This window comes from Eublepharis macularius, chromosome 13 (assembly GCF_028583425.1).
Source record: "Eublepharis macularius isolate TG4126 chromosome 13, MPM_Emac_v1.0, whole genome shotgun sequence".
Taxonomy (NCBI): domain Eukaryota; kingdom Metazoa; phylum Chordata; class Lepidosauria; order Squamata; family Eublepharidae; genus Eublepharis; species Eublepharis macularius.
This window is the reverse complement of record NC_072802.1, coordinates 33,575,958-33,599,190: the sequence shown is the minus strand read 5'-3', so window position 1 is coordinate 33,599,190 and position 23,233 is coordinate 33,575,958. Positions and strand designations below refer to the sequence as shown.

At 43.5% G+C, this 23,233-nt stretch overlaps 2 protein-coding genes across 3 annotated transcripts in view; both read right to left on the bottom strand.

Moving 5' to 3' along the window:
• Window positions 1-179: 179 nt before the first annotated feature.
• NKRF (NFKB repressing factor) lies at window positions 180-10,448 on the bottom strand. The gene is made up of 3 exons (XM_054997037.1): window positions 9,960-10,448; window positions 5,707-5,843; window positions 180-3,894 (listed from the first exon to the last, which is right to left on the bottom strand). Exons 1-3 carry the CDS (start codon window positions 10,217-10,219, stop codon window positions 1,934-1,936), a joined length of 2,358 nt encoding a protein of 785 aa, XP_054853012.1. The 5' UTR covers window positions 10,220-10,448; the 3' UTR covers window positions 180-1,933.
• A 7,043-nt stretch (window positions 10,449-17,491) lies between these two features.
• SEPTIN6 (septin 6) overlaps window positions 17,492-23,233 on the bottom strand; it is a 51,109-nt gene continuing 45,367 nt past the window's right edge. The window contains exon 10 of one of the 2 annotated variants that reach the window (XM_054995936.1): window positions 17,492-18,756. In XM_054995936.1, coding sequence (XP_054851911.1) covers window positions 18,747-18,756 — 10 coding nt within the window. In that variant the 3' untranslated portion in view covers window positions 17,492-18,746. Of the gene's footprint in view, window positions 18,757-21,574; window positions 23,227-23,233 lie in introns of those variants that run through there. The other variant, XM_054995932.1, reaches the window with a different exon arrangement.

The window sequence follows — 23,233 nt, the reverse complement described above, 5'->3', positions numbered from 1 at the left end:
TCTCACACAAAATAAATACCCTTGCTTAATTGGGCAATATTTTATATATAAATCCCTTGCTACACATACTTTAGGTAAGATTCAGGTAGTAGACACCATTGTTGAAAAAGTATTTCCCCCATTTCTCAAACACAGGAGTACCATTAAAAGTTTTATTCTCCTGTATGTGTGCCTTCAGAACTGTCTATACATAATGAATCAATGCCAACTTGCTTCTCATCATTGTTTGAATTCTTTAATCAAGTAATAACCCTGCTATCTGTTGTGAAGGGCTCAGTTGTAGAACATACAGAAGATCCCAGATTCAATTTCTAGTGTAGTGACATCAAGACAGCATGTGCTAGGAGAAGCCTTTCTCTGGTTCAGAGCCACTGGTAACCATAGCAGAAAATTCTGAGCAAGATGGATACGACCTAGATGGTCTGCCTTGATATGAAGTAACTTCATAGGTTCCTGGTTACAAAAATAATGGACTGTTCCTAACAGGACCACGGTAAGCAGAAAATAAAGCAGAACCACTAAATGAAAGGTTGCGGCTATAATTTCTTGCACTAAACAAGCCCATTTTTCCTTAAAGGCTTCTGTACCTGAAAGGAACACCTCACAATGGTCTAGTTTTGAACAAGAAAAAGGGAAATTTCTTTACATCAAAACTGAGAAGTCAGAAAACATTCCACACTCAACCACACACGCTACAAGTAGCAAGAGAGAACCTTTTACTAGTTGCTCTCCCCAGCAGGTATACAAGCACATGTACACAAAGGAAGCATAAGAAAACAAAGTCATTGGAGGCTACGAAGAGAAACAAGCAAACACCCCACCAAAAGTGACTAAAAAGAAGGGTTGACTTAATACTTCACTGGTCAACAGGGAATGTGAAGAACTCTTCTCAAATTGAATCTTACTGTCAAGATGATTTTAGAAAGCAGATGCCTGCTGGTAAAGGAAAAGCCAGAGTTGTGCATGTTCACATACACACACGACTATTTCATGCCAAAGTATCACAGAATCTGGAACTTGTAAAAATTATGCTATAAAGCACACTTGCCTGTGCTTGCTTATTTTGTTCCTCTCCCATGTCTTTTACAGGATGCAGCACATAAACTTTAAAACCTGTGTTTACATCCCAGAGAACTAGAAACTTGGGGTACAAGGCTGTCCTGTTTAAGGCCCATTGACTTCAGTGGGAGTGTTATGTACATCTCCCATGGAAACTCAACAGGATGTCATTTGTAATCTTCACCACACAGCAGTGCTTAACTTTGGCTCGCTTTTGCAGTTGGATTTTAAAAGATAAAAGCTGAAATTCCCTGACATACTGATTCTGTTCTTACTGCCAGTTTCAAGATCTGGATGGTGCAAGTGCAGAACACTTGTGCTGGGTAAACCAACACTAAGTACTGTAACAATGTTGCCTTTTGAAAATACTAAAAACGTTTTTCCTCTTGAAAGAACCCAAATTTTAAGTACAAAACATGCTCTTCCTTGCATACCTGGAGATAAAATTCTATTTATTAATACCAACTTTACATATACTTTTCTTCATACTGTCATCTTTTCTCATTTTTTTAAAACTTTATTTTTTAAAAAGGTAAAATAAAAAGACAAGGAAATTATCCTTTTTTAAAAAAATGGTGTGAAATTTCCCTCTGGCTGGATGTGTTGTTGCTATTAATATAAAACTAGTAAAATATGGAATAGGTCATTTCCAAGACTTCATACAACAGTTAATTGCACTAATGATATCCGGACTGCACTAAGTATGTCTGGACAGACTTTAATGTTCTAACCTTTTTTCTAATTTAAGTTTTAGAAATTAAATGAGCAAATAAAAAATTTAAAAAATCCAGCCCACAACCATATGCAGCCTTCTTTGTGTTTAATAGGGAATTCTGTATATGGACATCCCTGAAAGAAATGTGATGCTCAGACCTTATTTATCCTGGGGCATGATGAGTTCATAATGGCCAACTTGACCATCTTGCTTTAGCTGGTCTAACAAGTCTTCTTTGCGTCTCTTTCGGCTAACCACCAAATACCTATCACGACCTTGGCCATGAGATTTACTCTTAAGCCCATATTTTTGGGCTATCTGATGTATCTGTTTGCGCTCATCATTAGTCAGTTCTGTGGAGAAAGTCAGATCAATCTTACTATCTGAGAAGGCATAATTCTGGATGATCTGCTCAATATCTTTCTTGGTAATTTTTGATCCTCTTTCAACATCAAGCCCAAGTCCTTCTCTTTTGAACTGCTCCTTCACAGCAATGGGTTCCCGAATCCCTTCCCCGCTTTTGCCCAAGCCACCACCTGTCCAGCCCATTTTCCTTAAAATCTGATTCCCAATGTTGTCTTCCTTGATCTGCTGTTTCAAAGCTTCTTCTGCTGAGCGACCACAGATCTCATTTCTTGAAATTACATCTTCAATGGTGCCTTTTTTCAGGTTGTTTACAACAGTTGGCTGGGTCTTTTTGAGGACCTTCACTGCTTCTTCAGCTGCCACGTGCTTGACAGTCTTCTTAACTCCAATGGCTTCAGCAATTAGTTCGTTCTCAAGCATCACCTTGCATTTCCACCGCATCCCTGTCATTCTTTCAAAGACATACTCCACAGTCATCTTGTTGAACTGAGCTGTGTCATTCAATGTACACACAGGATTCATAGAGTTCTCATAAACAACAAGATCTTTCAGATCTTTCTTCTTCGCAGGATCCCGTCCAGCATTGCCTACTTTCTGAACCTGGACAGTCTTGGTGGCTCCTGCACTGGACTGATTCTTCTGAAGAATTTTCAGTGCCTCGTCTGCAGCAGCATGCTTACTGGTCTTCTTGGTGCCATAACCTTCAGCTAAAAAGTGGTCTTGCAGATAGACCTTGCAGCGCCACAGGCGGTTCGGCATCAAGATATATTTGTATTCAATGGTCATTTTGTTAAAGGAGGCTGAGTTGTTCAATATCCCGATAGCGTCACTGGCATTTTCTGTGAGAACAAAGTTAGTCCAATGTTTAGTTGAACTGGGGCCCTGTTGTGGATCTGAATTTGGCTGCCCAGGTGCGCAGTCCTTCATGGCAGCAATAAAGTCATCTAGCTGTTTGAGAGCTGGTGGGAATTCTGGAGATGTGCCACTCTCACACAGCACCAAATCCTCACGAGTGGTGTTCTTGAACTTCCGCTGCGCCACTTTGACTTCCACAGTCTTTTGTAGCAGCATTACTGCTAGTTCCGTAGCTCGGTCTCTGGAACCGTTTTTGCTCCCAGCATATCCCGTGGTCAAATACACATTCTGACATCTCACCTCACATGCAAAACCTTCTTTCAGAAGTTTCTTGTTCTTGGGGAGGTCACCAGGAGAAATTTCTTTCAAAGGAGAATAAATATACTCAGGATTTGTCTTGCAAGCCTGTATGGATCGTGTCAAAAGGTAAGTGTAGTTAATTTTATCAGGCCAGTTGGGGTTTGCAAGGTTCTTACGCACGGCTGCTACAAGTTTGTTAATGAAACACTGCTTGGCTGTTACAACTGATTTGGGGAACGTTTCAGAGGTGGACTGGAGAGTGGAGGGAGAGGCTGAAGCTGCTGCACCAACACTTGTGGACGTGTCTTTGCTGTTGGAAACCATGTTGGCTCCTACTTGGTTGGCTTGGCTACTTGCATAGCCCAAACCCACAGAACTGGAAAACTGGGGGTCCCCATCCTGTGTACTGAAGCTGCTGAAGACCCGATCTGCGTAGTTTTGTATCTGCTGGGTTGTGATATTCTCACTGACATCCTGTGTTTCGTTTTCGGAAAGCTGTTCCTTTCCTCCATCTTTTGCATTGCTGGCTACAAAATGTATGGGCTCAAAACGAGGTCTGACGCGGAATTTGGGAGGCTGTTTTCTTGGAGGTTCAGAACCTATGGAATGTAAGTTCATAACATTAAGAGAAAACTTGTGTTCTAGGTAGGCACAAGGACTAGAAACTTAGGGAAGGAAGGGGTAGAATTAAAACGTGGAGTCATAGTAACATTTCACGCCTGTGTGGTGTTGAACCTATGGATACATGCAGCATGGCTTATATAGAAAGCACATGAACCTGTAACTATGCCTCTTATCTATCTTTAATGTCTATGCTTGTGCCCTGTTCACAGTACGGTAAGATTAAGACCATCAATGCTCCCCTCCTGCCTTTGATGCTGATGTATCTGTCTGGGAGGGTTAAGTATTACTTTAAGGAATAGCAGAACTGTGCACCTTATTCATTGCCTAAATTCAACTCAAATGCAAGTCAGATTGCTATGCTTCTTTAGACGCCATGGTGGTGGAAAACTGACCATACTCTGCAGTAGGTTAATGAGAACAGCATTTTTTTTTAAAAGTAATCTCTGCTGGCTGAACTGATGTCCTTAACTATTGGGAGTGAAGCGGGCATATCCTTGGTAAAATGGAAAGCAGAATGTTGGTGATTTGGGTATCAGAAAGTTTGTAGCTATGGATGGTGCTTATGCCCAGCTGTCAGCCTCCACTGTGGCAACTGGTAAGTTCCTGTCCAGGCAATAAACCAGAGGAAACTGCTCGGAGCTGTCAGTATTCAACCATCTCTGCTTTAGGTACCTTTGGCTAGCTGAGCTTGTAATCTGTGGAGGTTTGTGGTGAGGGTTACAACACTGCCTCTTGCCCAACAGAAATGCCGCCCCTGCCCTTTCCCTGGAGTCCTCCCTGGCAGGCTCTATTTAATCACCACAGGCCTGCCTAAGAAGTTTGTTGACTGCTTTGACTCTCTGGGGGCCTAGCTTCCCTACTTCCTTCTAGCTGTGGTGGAGTTGAAGCTGGCTATCCCACACATTTGTGTACTAATCTAAGCCTCTGTTCAGAAGGCACAGACTTCTAATTTGTTGGCTGTCTCAGGGAAGTGGACCACGCACCTGGCTGATAACTAAAGGTTGGCAAACCTTTTTTACCCTCTAGTGTCAAAATAACCCACAATATCTGTCTGTGACTGTAGGTAGGCTGATGAAAATGGAGAGGGGGACAGAGGAGGGCTGTAGTTAGCCATATTCCCTGGGAGCAAGCTAAGCCCACCTCAGGGGCTCAGCTCAGTTGCTTAGGCAGAAAATGCCCTGCATGTCAAGCGAAACAGCCTGTGTGTCACTGTTCAGCATGCATGCCAGGGGGTAGCCTGTGTGTCAGTGTTTGGCATGCATGCCAGGGGTTGCCTAACCCTGTTATACATGTTGCACGCACTCTCTTTTACAGCTTTATAGGGACTGCTGAAGAAAAAGAAACTGAACTACAGATGGAGCTGGGCCAGTGCAGCTGTGTGTTGCAAAGTATTACCAGTCTGGCTGCACGTGCAACCCTGGAGAAAATCTGCAAGCCAGCATTCGTCAGGCTGCAATTGCAGTTTTCTTGCCTTTAAAGATCACTTGGGAAATGCTGACAGAAAATGCCCGCACTGCTTAATACGGAGTCACATCCTGACCTCTGGCTTGCCTTAGCAGGAAGCTGAGCACAGGGACTCATTATCTGCCTCTGTTGCCTTTGGATCTGCCAGTTGTTTGGCTTGGCAGATCACGAGGTCTACAACCTTGCATCAGAGAAGCAGTGACAGGAGGGAAGAAGGTGTTGATAGTTTCCCCCATCCACAATCATTGCAAGCCAATCTTTCCACACGATCATTATCATTACAGAACCACCTCTGCTTGGAAGAGGAAGACCGATATACTCACTGCGAGGAGAATCATCAAAGGACAAGTGTGGCCTTTTTGTTGCCTTAGAGCTGGGCACCAACTCGAACGATGGCATCTCACCAATGTCAATCCCTTCGGCCATCTGAAGGATTTTCTCCATAACCTGCGTGCCATACCTGAATTTAGAATGGAAGACGCTTCAGCCTGCTGTTAGAAAGTATCACCCCACCTTCTCTTCTAGCTGGGTGTACAGGCACCACAGCACTTTAAAATACCTGTACAGGGATAGCAGCTGTGGCACGCCTGATTATATTTCTGAGTGGCGTGGATTAACTCCATACATACTTTGAGGAAAGCAAACATATAATAATGGAGTAATGCATAATAAAAAGCCAATCTTAAAAGATCTAGGGAGGTAGCTAACTGTGGGTTTCTTTTGGCACAATGGTATCTATGCCTGAAAAGCTCTGTATCAGAAGCATCCAAACATTTTAGTCTGATGGCCACACTGAGAAATGTGGACTGGGCTGGAGTCTGCCCTGTTTTTCCTATAGCAGCGAGGAGGGTGGGTGCCAGTCACTGCTGCAATAGTCTCCTGAGATTTGTGCTACAGCAGTGGAAAAGAAGGCTCCACTCAAAGGGAAGAAACACACTGCACCTCAGGGGGGCACTGATGAGGACTGCTGGGACACCCCAGGAGGGAGGGGGGAATAGGACTCGGGGGGGCAGGCTCTGAGTTCACAGGTCAGCAGTGGTCCCTGAGCCATAGCTTAGACGCCCATGCTATAACCAGACTGTCCTTAAACCTTGTTTTAGCTGTTGGATTCAATTTTGATATATTTACACATTATCAAAGCTTTTAAAAGGTGCCTTTTAGAGGCGGTGACAGAAGTGAGACAACTTGCAGTTTAATAAAGAAAAACAAACATTGCTTGTTAGAAACTGATGGTTGAGGACGGTCTTCTTTTTCATTCCATATTTTATATAGATCAAAATAGTCTTACAACCCCCAGTACCATTAACTGGCAGCCTCAATAATTATCAGCCCTTGCCAGTTAAAGCATTTTAATTGGTTAATCTACCAACTAAAGTTTGCCACCCTTTTATACAGACCAAAATGGCCTTACAAACCCACATACCATTAACTGGCAGCTTCAAGAATTACTATCGGCCCTTGCCAGTTAATCAACTAAAGCATTTTAGTTGATTAATCTATCAACTAAAGTTTGGCACCCTGTTGCAAAGTCCTCCTTTTGCTGTCAGTATCTGTTGTCAGCACCAGCCACATCACCTGACAAGTGGATTTCACTGGATATACACAACACTGCAACAAAACAAGTTGTTGTTTTCTCCATGTATGTAAAAAACAAAACAGCCACATGCCTGTTTCACAGACTAGCACCTGATGCTAAAGAGGCCTGCGGATAAACCCTCAACTAGTTATTTGTTACACAGACTATCCCTTCATAGACAGAGGGGATCTTGCAATACTGATTCTTGCCCTTGGAAACTTCAGACTGACTACTGAAACATTTGGCACTCCCCTGAAGACTAACTTCAGCTAGTGCTAAACACAGCTTTGTGTCTCCTTGAGAATACTGAAAGACAGGAATATATCCAGCCTGTATTATATCAACTATTAGCTGCTTGTGTGCTTCCAATTCAAGATGCTGGAATTCACTTTAAAGCCCTTCCCAGCCTATATCCCACATACTGTAAGGACTGTCTCTTCTCATGCTTTGAGCCTCAGAAAGGCTGCATAGAAATTAGCTCAGTAAATAAACACAATGAAATGTATTAATGGTTGCCAAAATTACTTACATTTAAACAAAAAAATCTTGAAAATGTTTGTTTACAGTAGACACAGGAATTATCTAATGTTTTATACTGTGTTGCATAAAAATTTTCCTGCTACACATTTTGAGTAAAAAGCTTGCCTTCATTTCACACATTCCAAAAGGGGAAAAAATCGTAGGAATTTTTTATAGTATTCCCCCAAATTTCCTAACCTTTCCATTTGAAAAATGGGAAAAGCTTGAACATTTATTATACTACACATTTTAGTAATAAAATTTCTTTAAAAGTATCTTGATAATCTAAAAGAGAAAACATTACATATGAGTTTCTTCAGTGCTCCTCAAAATTTCCCAATATTTTCCTTGAAAAAACTGAAAAAGTCTAACATTTTTTCATGCTATACATTTTGAGTGAGAAAAATCTTGCAAAGGCAACCAGCCACCAAGCAGCTAAGGGGGACTGAAGGTTGGTCTCCTTATTACATTTACCTCATCTGGAAATGGCCTTATTGTAATGAAATCCTGCGCCCCTTGCCACAGAAATGCTCTGCTCTGTACACCAATCTTATCACACAGAGATGATCCAAGGCAGGGTACCACCCCAGCAAAGTGACTTTTTTGGCAGAGATCAGTATATATTATTTCTCTACTAGGCACTCAGAGAGTAACAATCAATCATCTTAACTTTTTCAACTATTATTTCATGATTTAGGTAAAAGTATTTGCCAGTCTTTCCTGACAGACTTGTATCCATTTTAAGCCTATATTTTATCTATTTTATTTTATTTACTTGACTGATACCCCGTCTCTCGCTCCAATGGGGACCCAAAGCGGCTTATATTCTCATCTCCATTTTCTCCTCACAATAATCCTGTGAGGTGGCTTGGGTTGAGAGTGTGTAACCAGCCCAAGGTCACCCAGCGAGCTTCCATGGCAGAGCAGGGATTTGAACCTGGATCTCTCAGATCCTAGCTCAACACTTTAAGCACTACACCACACTGGCTCTCTGTTAAATACGTAAGTATTCATGTATGGACGTAATTATATTTTTGTATGGTTTCCGTAACAAAAACATGTGAAACACAACCCTTAGACCAGGACTTAAAACACATGCAGAGAGATGGGCAAAGTTGGATTTCTGGTATTTTTAAAAAGTTATCTGGAGTGTTACTGTAATTCAAATATATGCTCCCCTCTTTATTTATCTGTGTGTTTAGAGTTCCATCAAGTTGCAGCCAATTTATGGCAACTTCAGAGGGTTTTTAAGGCAAGAGATGAACAGAGGTGGTTTGCCATTACTTGCTTCTGCATAGCAACCCTGGACTTCCTGGACATCCAAGTACTAACCAGGGCTAACCCTGCTTAGCTTCTGAGATCTGACAAGGTAAGGTAAGGCTAGCCTGGCCCAACCACGTCAGGGTTTAATTGTCTTTACTCAAATTTCAGCAGCACTTTTCATAGTATAATGTGCCTTGTAACAACTTGGTCAGCATAGCAAATTCCAGAGGTGATGGTGGAAAAGAATAAATGGGAGTGTTTGTGGCTCTTTAAAGACTCTCCAATTTTAATTCTAGCATAAATTTTTGTGAACTAGAGTCCACTCTCTCAGATACAAGGCTACGCAACTCGTGAGCCAAGAAATCACAGATTGCCCATAAGTTTATACTTGACCTAACATGCTTCACAAGGTTCTTGTGCATATAAAATCAGGGAAGTGCCGTGCACGCTGCCCTGAGCTCCTCGGAGAAAAAGTGGAATAAAAATGTGATTGGCAAAAAAAAGGAGAGCTGGCTGTAGCTACATGGGAGAGAAAAATGAATTCTGCACATGCTCAGAAGTGTGTGGAATATAATGCATAAGAATGACCCACTAGAACAGACTGGCAGGATTTGAGTCCAGTGGCACCTTAGCGATAACAAGATTTTCAGAGTGCAAGCTTTCGAAAGTCAGAGCTTCCTTCTTTTTGTGATGCTTTTGGTGTGTGAAGAAGGAAACTCTGACTCTTGAAAGCTTGCACTCTGAAAATCTTGTTGATCTCTAAGGTGCCACTGGACTCAAATCCTGCAGCTCTCCTGCAGACCAACACAGCTTCCCACCTAGAACAGACCACTCACACTTGGTTTATATGACACTGACTAACACATGCTATTACTGATGCACAGAAGAGGTGCTGAGCCATGAAAAGAATTCCCCCACATATCGAGCTCTTCCTCGGAGAATTATTTACGTCAGGCACAAGAGATCTAGCAGATGGTTTTTAATCTCAATGCACTGATGACGGTTTTTCTCATGGCACTCCATGTATCATGATTCTTGTGATGCTGCTTTTCGGCTGTCGTTTAAAGGAGGGAAGAGTGCCTCCCGTCATACGTTCCCCATCCTTTGACACCTCCAGGCTACGAAGACCCTCCCCGCCCAAATAGAGCCCAGGCTAGGCCCTGATCTTGTACGTCTGATCGAGCTTTATACTGTGTGGTTTGGAGGTCCTCGTCTCACCTGCATCCCATGAAGATGTGGTTGGTCCAGACATGGGAGAAGGAGAGTAGCTTCTCGATCCCCGCACCTGGGTAGTCGGGCAGGTTGCGGAGGATGAACTGCCTGCGCAGCGCCCAGTGCCGGTCGCTTTCCTGGTACTGCCGCCAGCGGTCCAGGTCGGGCTCCGCCGCGGGGGCCTGTGCCGTCTGCTCGGGTTGAGAAGGCGGCGGCTGAGGGGACAAGAAATCGCCGCCGGGCACCGGCCACCCCCCGCCGGCCATGGGCTCGGCCGGCCTGGCTGGAGGGGGCCCGGCCAGAGCCGGTATGCCAGGCGGCAGGAGGCGGCAGGGGAGCGGCTGGCAGGCGGACCCGAATGCCTGAATCCGGCTTGAGGAGAAGGACAAGGAAGGGGGCGTCCCCAGCACACGCAAGTGCCTTGGCCCCCTTCACACGTGCGGCGGACCCCGTCCCCCCCTCGGCGCGGCGCTCCCCGCCAGCTACAATGTAACCTTTTTTTCTGGTTCCACTCTGCTCACGTGGGTGGGAAAGCGCGCGAGAGTTCCCCCAAAGCGAGCGTCGAGAGAGGAAAGGGAGGCTTGAGCGTGCGTGTCCCGCAGCGCCACCTGGCGAGGAGGACCCGGTGAGCAGGCGAGCTGCGCTTACGGGAGAGCGGTGACCCGCGTGTGGCAGAAGGAAGTGGTAGTGTCCTGAAAAGGGCGATGGAGGGGACTGTACCACTTCCGGTGTCTGGGGTATCATATTTTAACGTTATTTTTATTTATTTTAATTTTATTTTCATATCATATTTTATCATTTACATATCATATTTTTTAAAACAATTATTTTCAGAAAACATACACAACATACGGATAGATACTGACCATTGAACAATAAACAAAATAATAAATTCTACATGTTTATAGTTCTACAAATTACATGACATACATTCTACAAATCCCGTCCAAACGGTGAGATAAAAGATTCCACAATGGTTGGGGTATTATATTTTTAAATTTTATTATTTATTAAACTTTAATTCCATATATTTTGTCATTTTCATATAATATTTTTAAACATTTTATTTTCAGCAAATGTGCACAGCATACAAATAGATACTGACGATTGAACAATACACAAAATAAATTCTAGACGTTTATAATTCTACAGATTACATTATATACATTCTACAAATCTTGTTCAGACTGAGGCATACAAAGATTCCACAACGGTTGGAGGTATCATATTTTTAATTCTCCTCTACTCCCCCTCCCACTCAAAGGCTAAGTTAAAAGCTCTCTCACTCTCTGATGTGGGATTGGGGCTTTTTGTCCCTAATAGTCTAGTTTTTCAAACATAGAGGAGCATCCAAAAATGACAACCACCAGAACTGCCCTAGGCTTTTGTACTGTCTCAGGATCATATAACTCCCTTTTGCTGCATATTTCTATAACATTGTGGAAGAGTCCTCAAAGGCGATAGAACCGACTGTATGGACGAGTGGGCTTGTACTACTTTTGGATTGTACCTGGGATAATAAGAGTCATGCTTTCAGTCATACACACACAACGTCCTGTCGACTAAACCTAGCACACAGGAGGGAGCTGCTAATTCTGCCTTATTTCTTTTTTTCAGTACTATTTTTATCTTGTTATAAATTCTTACATAAGATTTTATAATTTGCATCTGTCCATGCTTTATTGTTGGAAACTGCCTCATAAATCTTACATTGAGGACATAATCTACAAATGCATTAAATAAATTGATCAGAGATTTGCCTGCGGTGCTAGTTTCTGCTTGCAGGGAGATTTTTTTAAAGTGAGAAGGTATTTTAAAAACCTTTGGAAACTACTGTTTTTTCTATTAATAAAACCCAAAAGTTTAAAAATAGTATCCCTCCACTTCTTGCCCTCTAAAGTAGCATTGTCCATTCTACCAACTTTTTTTCATGTGGATCCTGCTAACTATGTGTAAAAGAGTTGCCTTTTATTGAATGGACTGTCATTCCTTTTTCTGATCCAATACCATCTACTCCTGACATTTCCAGATCTGCGTTCTATGGAAAATATCAGGGTTCAGTTTGGGGCAGACAACGTGAGTTGTCAGAAATACCTTGGAGTATCTTGGGATTTGAGGTGGATGTGGGAGTGCCTCTCTGCTTCCAATTATACTTATGTGCTCATCTCTTGCCTTGAAAACCGCATGGGGGGGATTCCACCATAAGTCAGCTGTGACTTGATGGCATCTTACGCATGTAGTCATGTTAGTCTTTAGCAGCAAAATAAACCCAGAGTCCTGTCCAGGGCACCTTGAAGACTAACCAAATTTATTGCAGCTCAATCTTTTGGAAGTGTGCACTTCCTTCTTCAGATACACTGGAGAGCTCTGACTCATGAAAGTTTATGTTGGAATAAATTAGGTTACCCTTAAGGTGCCAATGGACACTGGGTTTTATTTCACTCTGTCAATATGTTTGTAACAGAGCAAATAAATGAAAACAGTACTCTTGAGTTTGGAAAATACCAGTCAACTGCAGCTGGAAGCAGCTCCCCAAGGTCTTGGGGAAAAATCTTCCCAGCCCTTCCACTTTAAACCTTTTTATGGAGGGATGCCAGGAGGGAAGCTGAGAACTTTTGTATCCAAACTATCTGATGTGCCTGGAAACTATCCGCTCCCAGCACACACGATCATGTGAGGTAGCAGCTTTGTGTGTTTGACTGATCCTGGAGACGTTCATCTGAAAGCAATACAATAATACAAGGAGCCCTGCTAGATCCTACGCAAGGCCCATCAATTCCAGCATCTTGTTCACACAGTGGCCCACCAGGTACCCCTGGAAGGCCTTCCTCCTGAAAGCGGAAGCCACAATCTCCCCTAGTTGTTGGCTACCCTATAACTGACAACTAGAGACATACTTATTCATGCCCTGCTTTTCTCCCCCCATCAAGACCCAAAGTGACTTATATGATATCATTCTCTCTTCTGTTTTATTCTCACAACCACCCTGTGAGGTAGGTTAGGCTGGAAGTGACTGGACCAAAGTCACCAGTCAAGCTTCCATGGCAGAGTGGGAATTCAAACCTGGGTCTCCCAGATCCTAGCCCAACACTCAGGGCCGGTGCCAGAGGTTCTGGCGCCCGCGGCGGTGTGCATGCGCGCTCTGCGCGCGTGCATGCCATGGACTGCGTGATGATATCATCACAGACGTCATCACACGCCGCAGGGGGGCTGGGCAGCTCGCGGAGCGCCGAGGACAGAAGCTGCAAGCTGCTGCTGGGCAGCGCGCGGAGGCTGCTCCGTGCGCCACCCCAGCAGCAGCTCACGGCTTCTGCGCCCAGCTGGGGCAGAGGAGCGTGCAGCGGAGCTGGCATGGCTGGCTGCAGCTGCTGCTGCAGCCAGCCAGCCAGCTCTGTGCCGCTGCCACTACCACGCACCCCAGCTGGGCACACAAGCCGCGAGCCGCTGCTGGTGCGGCACTCGGAGGCTGCGCCCAGCTGGGGTGTGTGGCGGCGGCGGCGGCAGCAGCACAGAGCTGGCTGGCTGGCTGCAGCAGTAGCTGCAGCCCAGTCATGCCAGCTTTGCTGTGCGTGCCTCTGCCCCTGACACACCCTCTGGCACCCCTCCAATGCCCACGCACCCGAGGCCACCGCCTACCTGGCCTCCATGGGTGCGCCGGCCCTGCCAACACTAACCACTATGCAACACTTGCCTTCATATCACCTCTGAATACGGAAGTTCCTTTTAGCCATCATGCCCAGTAGATGTCAATAGATCTCTCCCACATGAATTTGTCTAACATTTTAAAACTGTCTGAGCACCGCACCTGATAACAATGAACACTATAAATTAATTGTTTTGTCCAGCGATGGTGATTAAAATGTAGAGATTGCATACTGGGGCCTTTCCCCCCACAAAGTCTTGGGGCAGACAGGTTCAGGAAATTTGAACAACTGCTTCATTCACCAAAGCTACTTCTTTCGGTGGGACTTCCTGGCTTATTACACTGTGTTCTATTCCACAAAGCAGTTCATGGCGCCCTGGGTTCTTTCCAAGGTTCTGGTGAGATCAAGATAAACTACACACACTACTAGTCAGATTTATGAATCAAACTGGTTTATTAAGCACAATAGTATGCTCAGGGCTTTTTTTCAGGGGGAACTGAGTTCTGGAACCTCTTGAAAATGGTCACATGGCTGGTGGCCCCGCCCCCTGATCTCTAGACAGAGGGGACTTTAGATTGCCCTCCACGCAGAGGGCAATCTAAACTCCCCTCTGTCTAGAGATCAGGGGGCGGGGCCACCAGCCATGTGACCATTTTCTCTGAGGGCAACCCACTGAGTTCCACCCCCTCTTTTCCCAGAAAAAAGCCCTGATTATACTAGTCTAGCAATACTAAATAACTACCTCACTTACAAACAGTACTGGTTCCAAGTGAAAGCTGCATTCACTAGTAGAGAACACTGTTTGGGTGTCCTCAGGGATGGCAAGGCAAGTAAGAAAGGTATACCTGGCTTTGATCCTGCTGCACTGGAGAGCATAGAAACACAGCTTGGGTTTTGCAGTGGTGCCTTTCTGAGTTTGTTCTACCTTGGAGTGCTCTAAGTTCCTAGGGAGTCAGATGATCCCAGTTTAAAGGAAATATTTCTATTGCTTTCCAAAGAACTAATCAAACTGTCAGTTATACCATGTCACTGTAACTGCACCTGCTCTGACCGTATCTGTTCAAGACAAGCTTGCATGTGAAGTAAGGGCTTAAGATTTGCAATCCTAGCTAGCTCCAAGGTCACTTCTCAGCATGTTGCTTGTTCCTATCTTGTGTGTTGCTTAATAACTGCACTTATATAATGATGATGATAGTGACAACATTTGATTTATATACTGCCGTTCAGGACAACTTAAAGCCAACTGGTTTACAAAGTGAGTTATTATCATCCTCATCATGATAATTACCCTGTGAGGTGGGTGGGGCTGAGAGAGCTCCAAGAAGCTGTGACTGGCCCAAGGTCACCCAGCTGGTTTCAAGCAGAGGAGTGGGGAATCAAACCTGGTTCTCTAGATTAAGAGTCTTGCTGCTCTTAACCACTACACTGCTCTTCTAGATAGATTAGTGCCCCAGTCACAGCGGTGATCAAAAGTTATTATTATCCCCACAATACAGGTGAGGCTGAGAGGAGTGGCTTACCCAACGCCACCTGCTGAGCTCATGGCAGTGGTGGGATTCAAACCAGCAGAGTGCTGATTCATGACCAAACTATTTAACCACTTAGCCAGCAACTACTTGTTCAACTGATGTATCAATTTGTAGACAGATCCCCAAATGTCTAGACAGTTATGGAGCAAGAGACCCTCATACATGTCTCATCTAGTGTGGTCACGAATTGCTTCTAGATACTTACTCAAAGGGTCTTCCAGTAACTGACTCCCTCTCTTCCTACCACAATTCCTTTTTGTCTGCTAGTAGGCCTCCTTTATGACTGAATACCTTCTCTCTGCTGTAACCTCAGAGCTTTTAATTCACCCAAAGGTGAAAGAAACACATTGCTCTGGAAGAGAGATTGTGCCCCATTGTTGGGGAGCATCTTGATTACATTGGTGCTGCTGTATTAGGCGGTGCTGACACAGACCCATCAGAAGTTCCATGGGAGCTTTCTAAAGGAACAGCAGTATATAAAAAATAAGTTCCGTGCTTATGGAATAATATGCAGTGGGATTGTTTTAGTTAATAGCTTGGTGATGTGTTTGCATGGGCTTTAAAAGGTGCTGCCATGCACCAGGTAATTTAGTTTTATGACATTCATGGCTGTTCCAAGTTCCATGATACCGTAGTCTTATTTTTAATCTGCCATCTCTCAATCAATTTCATGTATATAAATATATGTCCCAGGATCCACATACCTCAAAGACTATCACTCTTGGTATAAACTCTGCGCAGCAGTTCCATTCAGCACAGCAAGGCTTCCTAAATGGTTCCAACTCGTGCAAGGGTATGAACAATAACTACCCATTTGCAGACTTTTCTGGTAGCTGCTCCAATATTATGGAAGTCTTCCAGAGGACATTACAATGTCCACTCCCTTCTGCAGTTTTGACAGGGATGCAAGACTGATTTTTTAAGAAGGGCTTTTGACTTGTAGGATGAGTGTTTTGAATAGTAGGGCTTTGAAGAGCAAGGACTTGGGCTTTTAAAGGAGTCAGCAGTAACTAATTTTTAACGGTGGTTTTTGGATGGTTTATGATGTATGGGATTTATGGTTGCTATTTGCCTTGGCTCCCAGTTTTCTGGGAGAAAGGTGGGCTTAAAAATGTTTTAAACATGTAACATGAGGCCTGACCCACCCAAGGTTTGGGATGGGCAAACAAAAGCAAACATACCTCACAGGATTGTTCTGAGGGTAAAATTGAGGGGGAGAATGAGGGATACTGCCTCAAGCTCCTTGGAGGAACAGGATAAAAAGGTCATACGTTTTTAAAAAATGGACCTCCCCTTGTCCAAATAAATGAGAACATTTTGTCACAATCCATTTAAACATCCATATTTTACCCCAACTTAACTCTGACATCCGGGGTCCAATTACGTAACACCTCCAAAAGATTAGGTAGTCCCCAGTGAAAGCACCGAGTCATTACTGACCCATAGGGGGATGTCGCATCACACGACCTTTTCTTAGCAGACTTTGTTATGGGGTGGTTTGCCATTGCCTTTCCCAGTCATCTACACTTTACCCCCAGGAAAGTGGGTACTCGTTTTACTGACCTCAGAAGGATGGAAGGCTGAGTCAACCTTGAGCCAGCTACCTGAACCCAGCTTCTGCCAGGATCGAACTCCGGTCGTGAGCACAGCTTGGGATGCAGTACGGCAGCTTCCCACTCTGCGCCACGGGGCTCTTTAGGCAATGGCAAACCACCCCGTAAAAAGTCTGCCAAGAAAACATCGTGATGCGACATCTCCCCATGAGTCAGTAATGACTCGGTGCCTGCACAGGGGACTACCTTTACCTACCTTTTACCAAAAGATTATCAGGTTTGGACTTGGGGTAATGATGGCAGCTGCAGCAGAAGTTGGAAACCCGCCTTCTTTGGGTCCTTCATCTCCAAACCAGATGCACAGCCAGTGTCACTAGTAGGAAGCCTTTGGTGGACTTTAGATTGTAACTGGACTGACATTGGAATAATTACCCCCCATAATAAGTCAGGCCTAAGTTGTTGCTGGGAGGGAAGGTGCCATGGTATAGCTTGATCTTGTCAGATCTTGAAAGCTAAAAAAGGGTCGGTACTTGGATGGGTGGCTACCAAGGAAGACTCTGCAGAAGGCGGCAATGGTAGATCACCTATGCTTCCCATTTGCCTTGAAAGGCCCGTGCTGGAGTCACGGGAAGTTGAGTACAATTGGATGGCACATACATACACACACACAATGCTCTTAATCTTACTTTGGGGAACGAAAAAGCAAAACAGTGATATGGTTTCTCTATGTGATTGCCGGAGACTGGAATGTTCTTACAGCTTTATGAATAAAATGTGTATAAATCATCACCCAGGGAACTCTTTTTTGGGAGGGTTACTTTTTATTGAAAATTGACAACATTAGAAAGGTATCAAGCTCAACACCGCTGGTTCTTTTGTGAGGGTTGTGTAAATAGATATTGAGTGCAACTGTCGAATCACAATTCTTGTTGGTAAAGAAACAAACTCAAAAACAGGATAGACAGGAGAACAAAGTTTTGGGAAATAGACCCCCCCCCCATGCAGTGAACGTTCCAAAGTGCTTGGAAAAAAGCTTTCAATGCACCATAAGGGCACTACACGTGACTTGCGTGATAACTTCAAAAAACAGATGACCAGTTATTGACAAGTGTTTCCACAACCTTGACAGCTATAATAGAAAAAAAGTCAGTTTGAAATCTAGAAGAACTTTGGGGAGGGTTGCGTTTTGAAGATTTAAGTCACCACAGTAATAATACTTAGCATTTATACAATGCTTTTTCCTATGTCCACAAAGTGTTCCACATGTCTTAGCTTGGTAATCCTTACAACATCCCTGTAAGGTAGGACAGTATTATTATCGCCATATGGGGGGCAGTAGTTGAGAGAGCTTGCCTAAGGTCACCCAGGCAGTTTATGGCTGAGGGGAGACAAACAGAGCTTCCAGTCTCAGATCACGCTCTTCACCACCACGGTGCACTGCTCTCTGGTAAATTTAATAGGTTTTGAAAGTAGGACTATTGCTCAATCTGATTACTTTTTACTGATGTGGAAGAGGTTACCTAAGACCCCAATTAAAAATATACCTTTCCCTCTTGCCCTTTATTTCATTGTTAAAATTAAATATTCCTCAGAGGTAGCAAGTCGCTTGTTTCTCCGTTCACTGTTCATTGCATAAAACTTTTTTTAAAAAATCCAAGCAAACCAATGAATTAGCACATTTTTTCACAGATACTTAAAAACATCCATCATATTTATATTAGGCAAAAATAGGAAGGAAAATTTAAAAACAAAATTGTCTTAGTGTTGTTCAGCTATATTATGAATTTGCCCGCACCTTTTGGGTTGCTCCTTGACGTTTCTAAACTTTACACAGATGTTCACCTTCCTTACAGTATTTTCCTGTCTTGTTACAGAAACCACAAGACACCTTGGCTTAAAAGACCCCATGCAAGTCAGAAAAAACAGAACAAAACAAATCAGTCTTTCCAAATATCTTAAGACTTACTCATTCCTCCCCCTCCCTCTCCCAAATAGGGTGGGAATCCCTACACTTTTCCTCAAGTGGCAATCTTCTCCCTCAGACACAACGCAGCAGGCGAAGACAGATTAGAAAAAGCTAGAGAGAGAGAAAGAGAGAGAGAGAGAGAAAACCACAGATCATCAATAAAAAGCAGGGTGGGGCATGGAACATTAAAAGAAAAAGATCAAGGCACACAATCAAATTGCAAGAGGACAGATGAAGCTGAGCTTGTGCTGCAGTTAGGAGTCCAAGTGGGGCAGCACTGCTGTGTTAGAAGAAGGCAAACACATTAAATATTGGCACACAACATACAGTGCAGTAACATTAGACTGCAAAAGACGGTCACACACTAAATGAAAGCAAGATAAAAAATACAGTTATCTCTTAGATCAGTGCAAACTTTCAAAGGCTGGTTTAAATAATAAAAAGCTAACCAAAACTTTGCTGGATCAGAGAAAGGTTCTGCTACTGTAGAATTCTTTTCCCTGCAGCAACCAGTCAATATCCCTCTCCTACTTGTTATTCCCCAGCATCTCGGCCTTAGAAGTGTACTAACTCTGAATAAGGATGTTCCTTCGTAGTTCCATGATGAGATAATTCAGAAATCCCCTGTTCCTGGTGTTCTAAAACATGTATCAGATTGGTTATTACCAAGCGGCACTAGGCCCACCAAACCTTGGATTCTGCAATCATGCTGTCAAAAATCTACCACCTAATAACACTTGAGCCTCATCACCTGTTGAAAGAAAGTTGATACTCATGGGGTGGAGGGATTGGTTGTGTGAATCTACCCTGTGTGTGTGTGTGTATATACACTTAAGAGAGGGAGAATTCATAGAATCATAGAGTTGGAAGGGGCCATACAGACCATCTAGTCCAACCCCCTGCCCAGTGCAGGATCAGCCTAAAGCATTTCTGACAAGTATTCATCCAGCCTCTTCTTGAAAACTGCCAGTGAAGGGGCGCTCACCACCTCCCTAGGCAGCTGATTCCACTTTTGAACTTGAATTCTTATACTACTAAATGCTGAAGAGTCAGAAAAGAGTCAAAAGAGGCTTTTTGGCAATCTATTTCAAACTGGACATTTTTTTGTCACACACACACACACAGAGGCAAAACCATAGATTTGATTGCATTTTATTGTGGCTGATGACCACCTCACATTTTAAGGACTTTGGTTCTATAGCAGGTTGGATCTTCTGATCTTTTGCTCAGCTGTCTTGTTCTGCCACCTCAGGCTAATGTGATGGGGAGAGGGGACAAAAACAAGGGACCAACTGATCAGAGCACTTTAGATTTTGACCATCCATCCCAATGACCAGTAAGAATTATCTTTATACTTTGTTTTGGGCCTCTTGATACAGTTGCGTGGGCAGTATTTAAATCTAATTGAAAATCTGAGGGAATGTGGCATACTTTCAAGGTACCGTAAATCCTCAACTGGATTAGGGAGACTTTTCTGTAGTTAATAATATCCACAAAGGAACCCCCATAGTAAAAAAAAAATGTCCAATTATATTCTAAGAAGTCTTCTGTAAGTCTATACTGAAATGAATTACAACCTATCCACTTGTTCATTTTAACCCACCCTTTGCCCAAGGAGTTCAGGGCAACAAACTTATACTTGGCTCCACTGAACATTTCAGCAGATGGGCGGATTTCCACCCACAGAGTGTGATTTTCTCACCTCCCACTGAAAACCAAAATGCCCCCCAAATGCTTCTCCTTGGGACAGGAGATCCCCAGGATTTGGTTCTGCAGCAGAAGGGAGGAGGCGAGAAAGTCATTCTGTGCAGGCAGAAAGCTATAGATCTCAGCCACAGGTTATCTCTCTCCACCTTTGTACCCTTCACAACAACCCTGTGAAGTAGGTTATGCTGAGAACGAGACTGGGCCAAAGTTACCCATAAACCTTAATAGTCAAGTGGAGATATGAATCTGGGGCAAGTCCATGAGCTCTGCATTCAAAATGGCAAGGGGAAATTTCTGCCACACACCATTTCCTCTCTCACTTCCATCCACTTTAAAGGTCTTTTCTTGAGTCTCTCAGCTAAGCTACAGCATAGCTTGGAAGGGGAAATGATGGTAAGGGAAACGGTGGGCAGGGGATGGTGGGGCAGCACAACAGCTGTTGCATCTACACTTCTGCACAGTTGCAACAGAAGGAAAGGAGGAGGGGCAGGTGGTGGCCAATGTGGGTGGCAGCAAGAGGAGCAGGAACCAGGCATCTGAGCATACTCCCAAGCTGCTTGCTGTTGTTGCCAGGGCATGTTTTTACACCCATGTAGATCCAACTTAGGTGTCCCTTGAAATCCTAACCACTACAATGGCTCTAGAACACTTAATAGCACAATTCCAAGCGCAGAGTTACCCTCTTTTAAGTTCATCAAAATCAATGGGCTTAGAATGATGTAATTCTGCTTAGGATTGCACTGTTATAGTGCACAGTCCTTGGCAGGTTTACTCTGATCTAAGCTCAGCAGATTTAGACTGGAGTAACTCTACATAAGATTGTGCAAAACTTTCAACTGAATAGAAAGAGCAGCCCAATTCTATAGCCACTTGCACACGCGGTTGTTTGTAAACAGTATGCTGGCTATCTGTTGAGGAAAGCACCTGGGTCAGCTGACAGAAAAGAGCTTGCCCTGTACCTGTTTTTCCAGGTGGCATGACCAGCAACATTTCAAGAAAAAATAAAATATATAAAACAAACAATGATTGTTAGTATATAAAAGAGTAATAAAAATACAAGAAACATTTAACTACGCTTGCCACAACCAAAACTGAACTAAGTTAATGGTGTTGTCTTTTAAACACACTTGCTCAAGTCAGCATAGGATTGGGGAGGGGGGGTTGCCAGAAAAATTAAAAGAAAAATATAAAACACCTTGAAAAATGACTGTTTGCTAGAAGGAGCCCTTTTTAAAATAAAAAAAGGAAAGGAGGGAGAATCCAAACCACCCTGAAGACTATTTCTTCTCTTCTTTTTACCACTTCTCCAAGAACTGGTCTCAGGCCCACTTCAAGTATTCCCTGGGAGATGTGACATAATATGGGTAGTACTTCAAACACAGAAACAACTATATTCATGCTAAGTATCAAGCATTATTAATTTACCATACCATTTCAGTGCTGGCCACTGTTGAATGAATAAAGAGAGGTCTCGGGCTCCCACAACTAGTGAGGGCACAGGTTCTGGGCAAATTGCCTTATCTCAAGCAGTCATTAAGATATATGAGTCTAGGAGCTACTGGCTTAAACAGAGTCCTGGAAAGAGCCTGATAAGGAGTACAAGTTCAGTTGGGGTGTACGATGTCATCGGATCAATAACATCCTGGGTAGGTTTTAATGGATTGATTATCTAGATTGCATGGCAAACATTACAGGTGAATGAAGCCATGCCATTCAAATGGATTAAGCCTGGACAATCCCAAGATGCCAGGGTATCTGGCTTGGTTGGAGAGCAGGCCCTTCAACAAAAGGTATTTTCTGCTTCTGAAAGACTGATGGTGTTGCTCCTTCCTTTGTCAAACTACAGTTCCCACAATGCTCTGAGCGGTCTGACAGCTCAATCTCTCCAACAGTGGGGTCTTTCACTTTATGGAAAATATCACAGTATGCTCTCAGGCAGCTGTGGAGTATCCAAAGAAACTTTCTGGCAACGTTAGTCAAGAAATGCAAAAATTCCAACAGGTCTCTATACAAATATTTCTGGTAATGTGTGGCGCTTAGAGCTTAAATGTGGAAAATCTTGGTGAAATCCTGACTCTGCACGGCCATTAAAGGCAGAGAAACTAGGGCTAGGATATGTATGCAGGCAGTGGACAGGTACTTTCTCTCTCCATAATAGTCTAAATATTTTGAACAATTACATAATACCTTCTTAAAGCAATCAGAATCATGGATATTTGCAATTCCACACAGGCTGTAACGACATGTATTTCCAGTTCACACATGATTATGGGCAGAATTACCAATTCTGAACCACAGAACTTCCACTGAGAATGACACTCCTCTACATTGAATTTTCACTTAACTTGGGCAGCAAAACCTACCACGTTTTCCTCACATGGTATCTCTGTGCATTTTCTTTCCCTACGTCATTGGCTGATATCAGGACACAGGGTTTTACTGCACATTAGAGAGGACGAGGGAGAAAAGCGCTGCTCAGGGCTGCTATTTTTGATGATAGCCCTGTATTTATTGTAGTATCTTGTTCTTCCCTCTGTCTCTATATGGTTGCAAGAAAGAAAGAGGAAATTGGATGTAAAGAATTTGCCACTGCTGCATAAGTAAGAACATCTCCTAAGATGGTATTCAAGAATTCCATCACCTATTTAAAAAAAAAAAACCCCTCAATGATGCTATTTTACATAGTATACAAACACACATAATTATACAGCAAAATCAAAATCAGATACTGATTATGTAGAATATGGATCTAGATTATCATTGGTGGAAGCATCATGAGAAGGCCATGGCTGAACTGAAGCATATTAATTAAATGAAGGTCCATTCCAGCCCCGTGTACTCAAGGGACACTACTCAGTACACAGCCATGGGTTACTGTAAA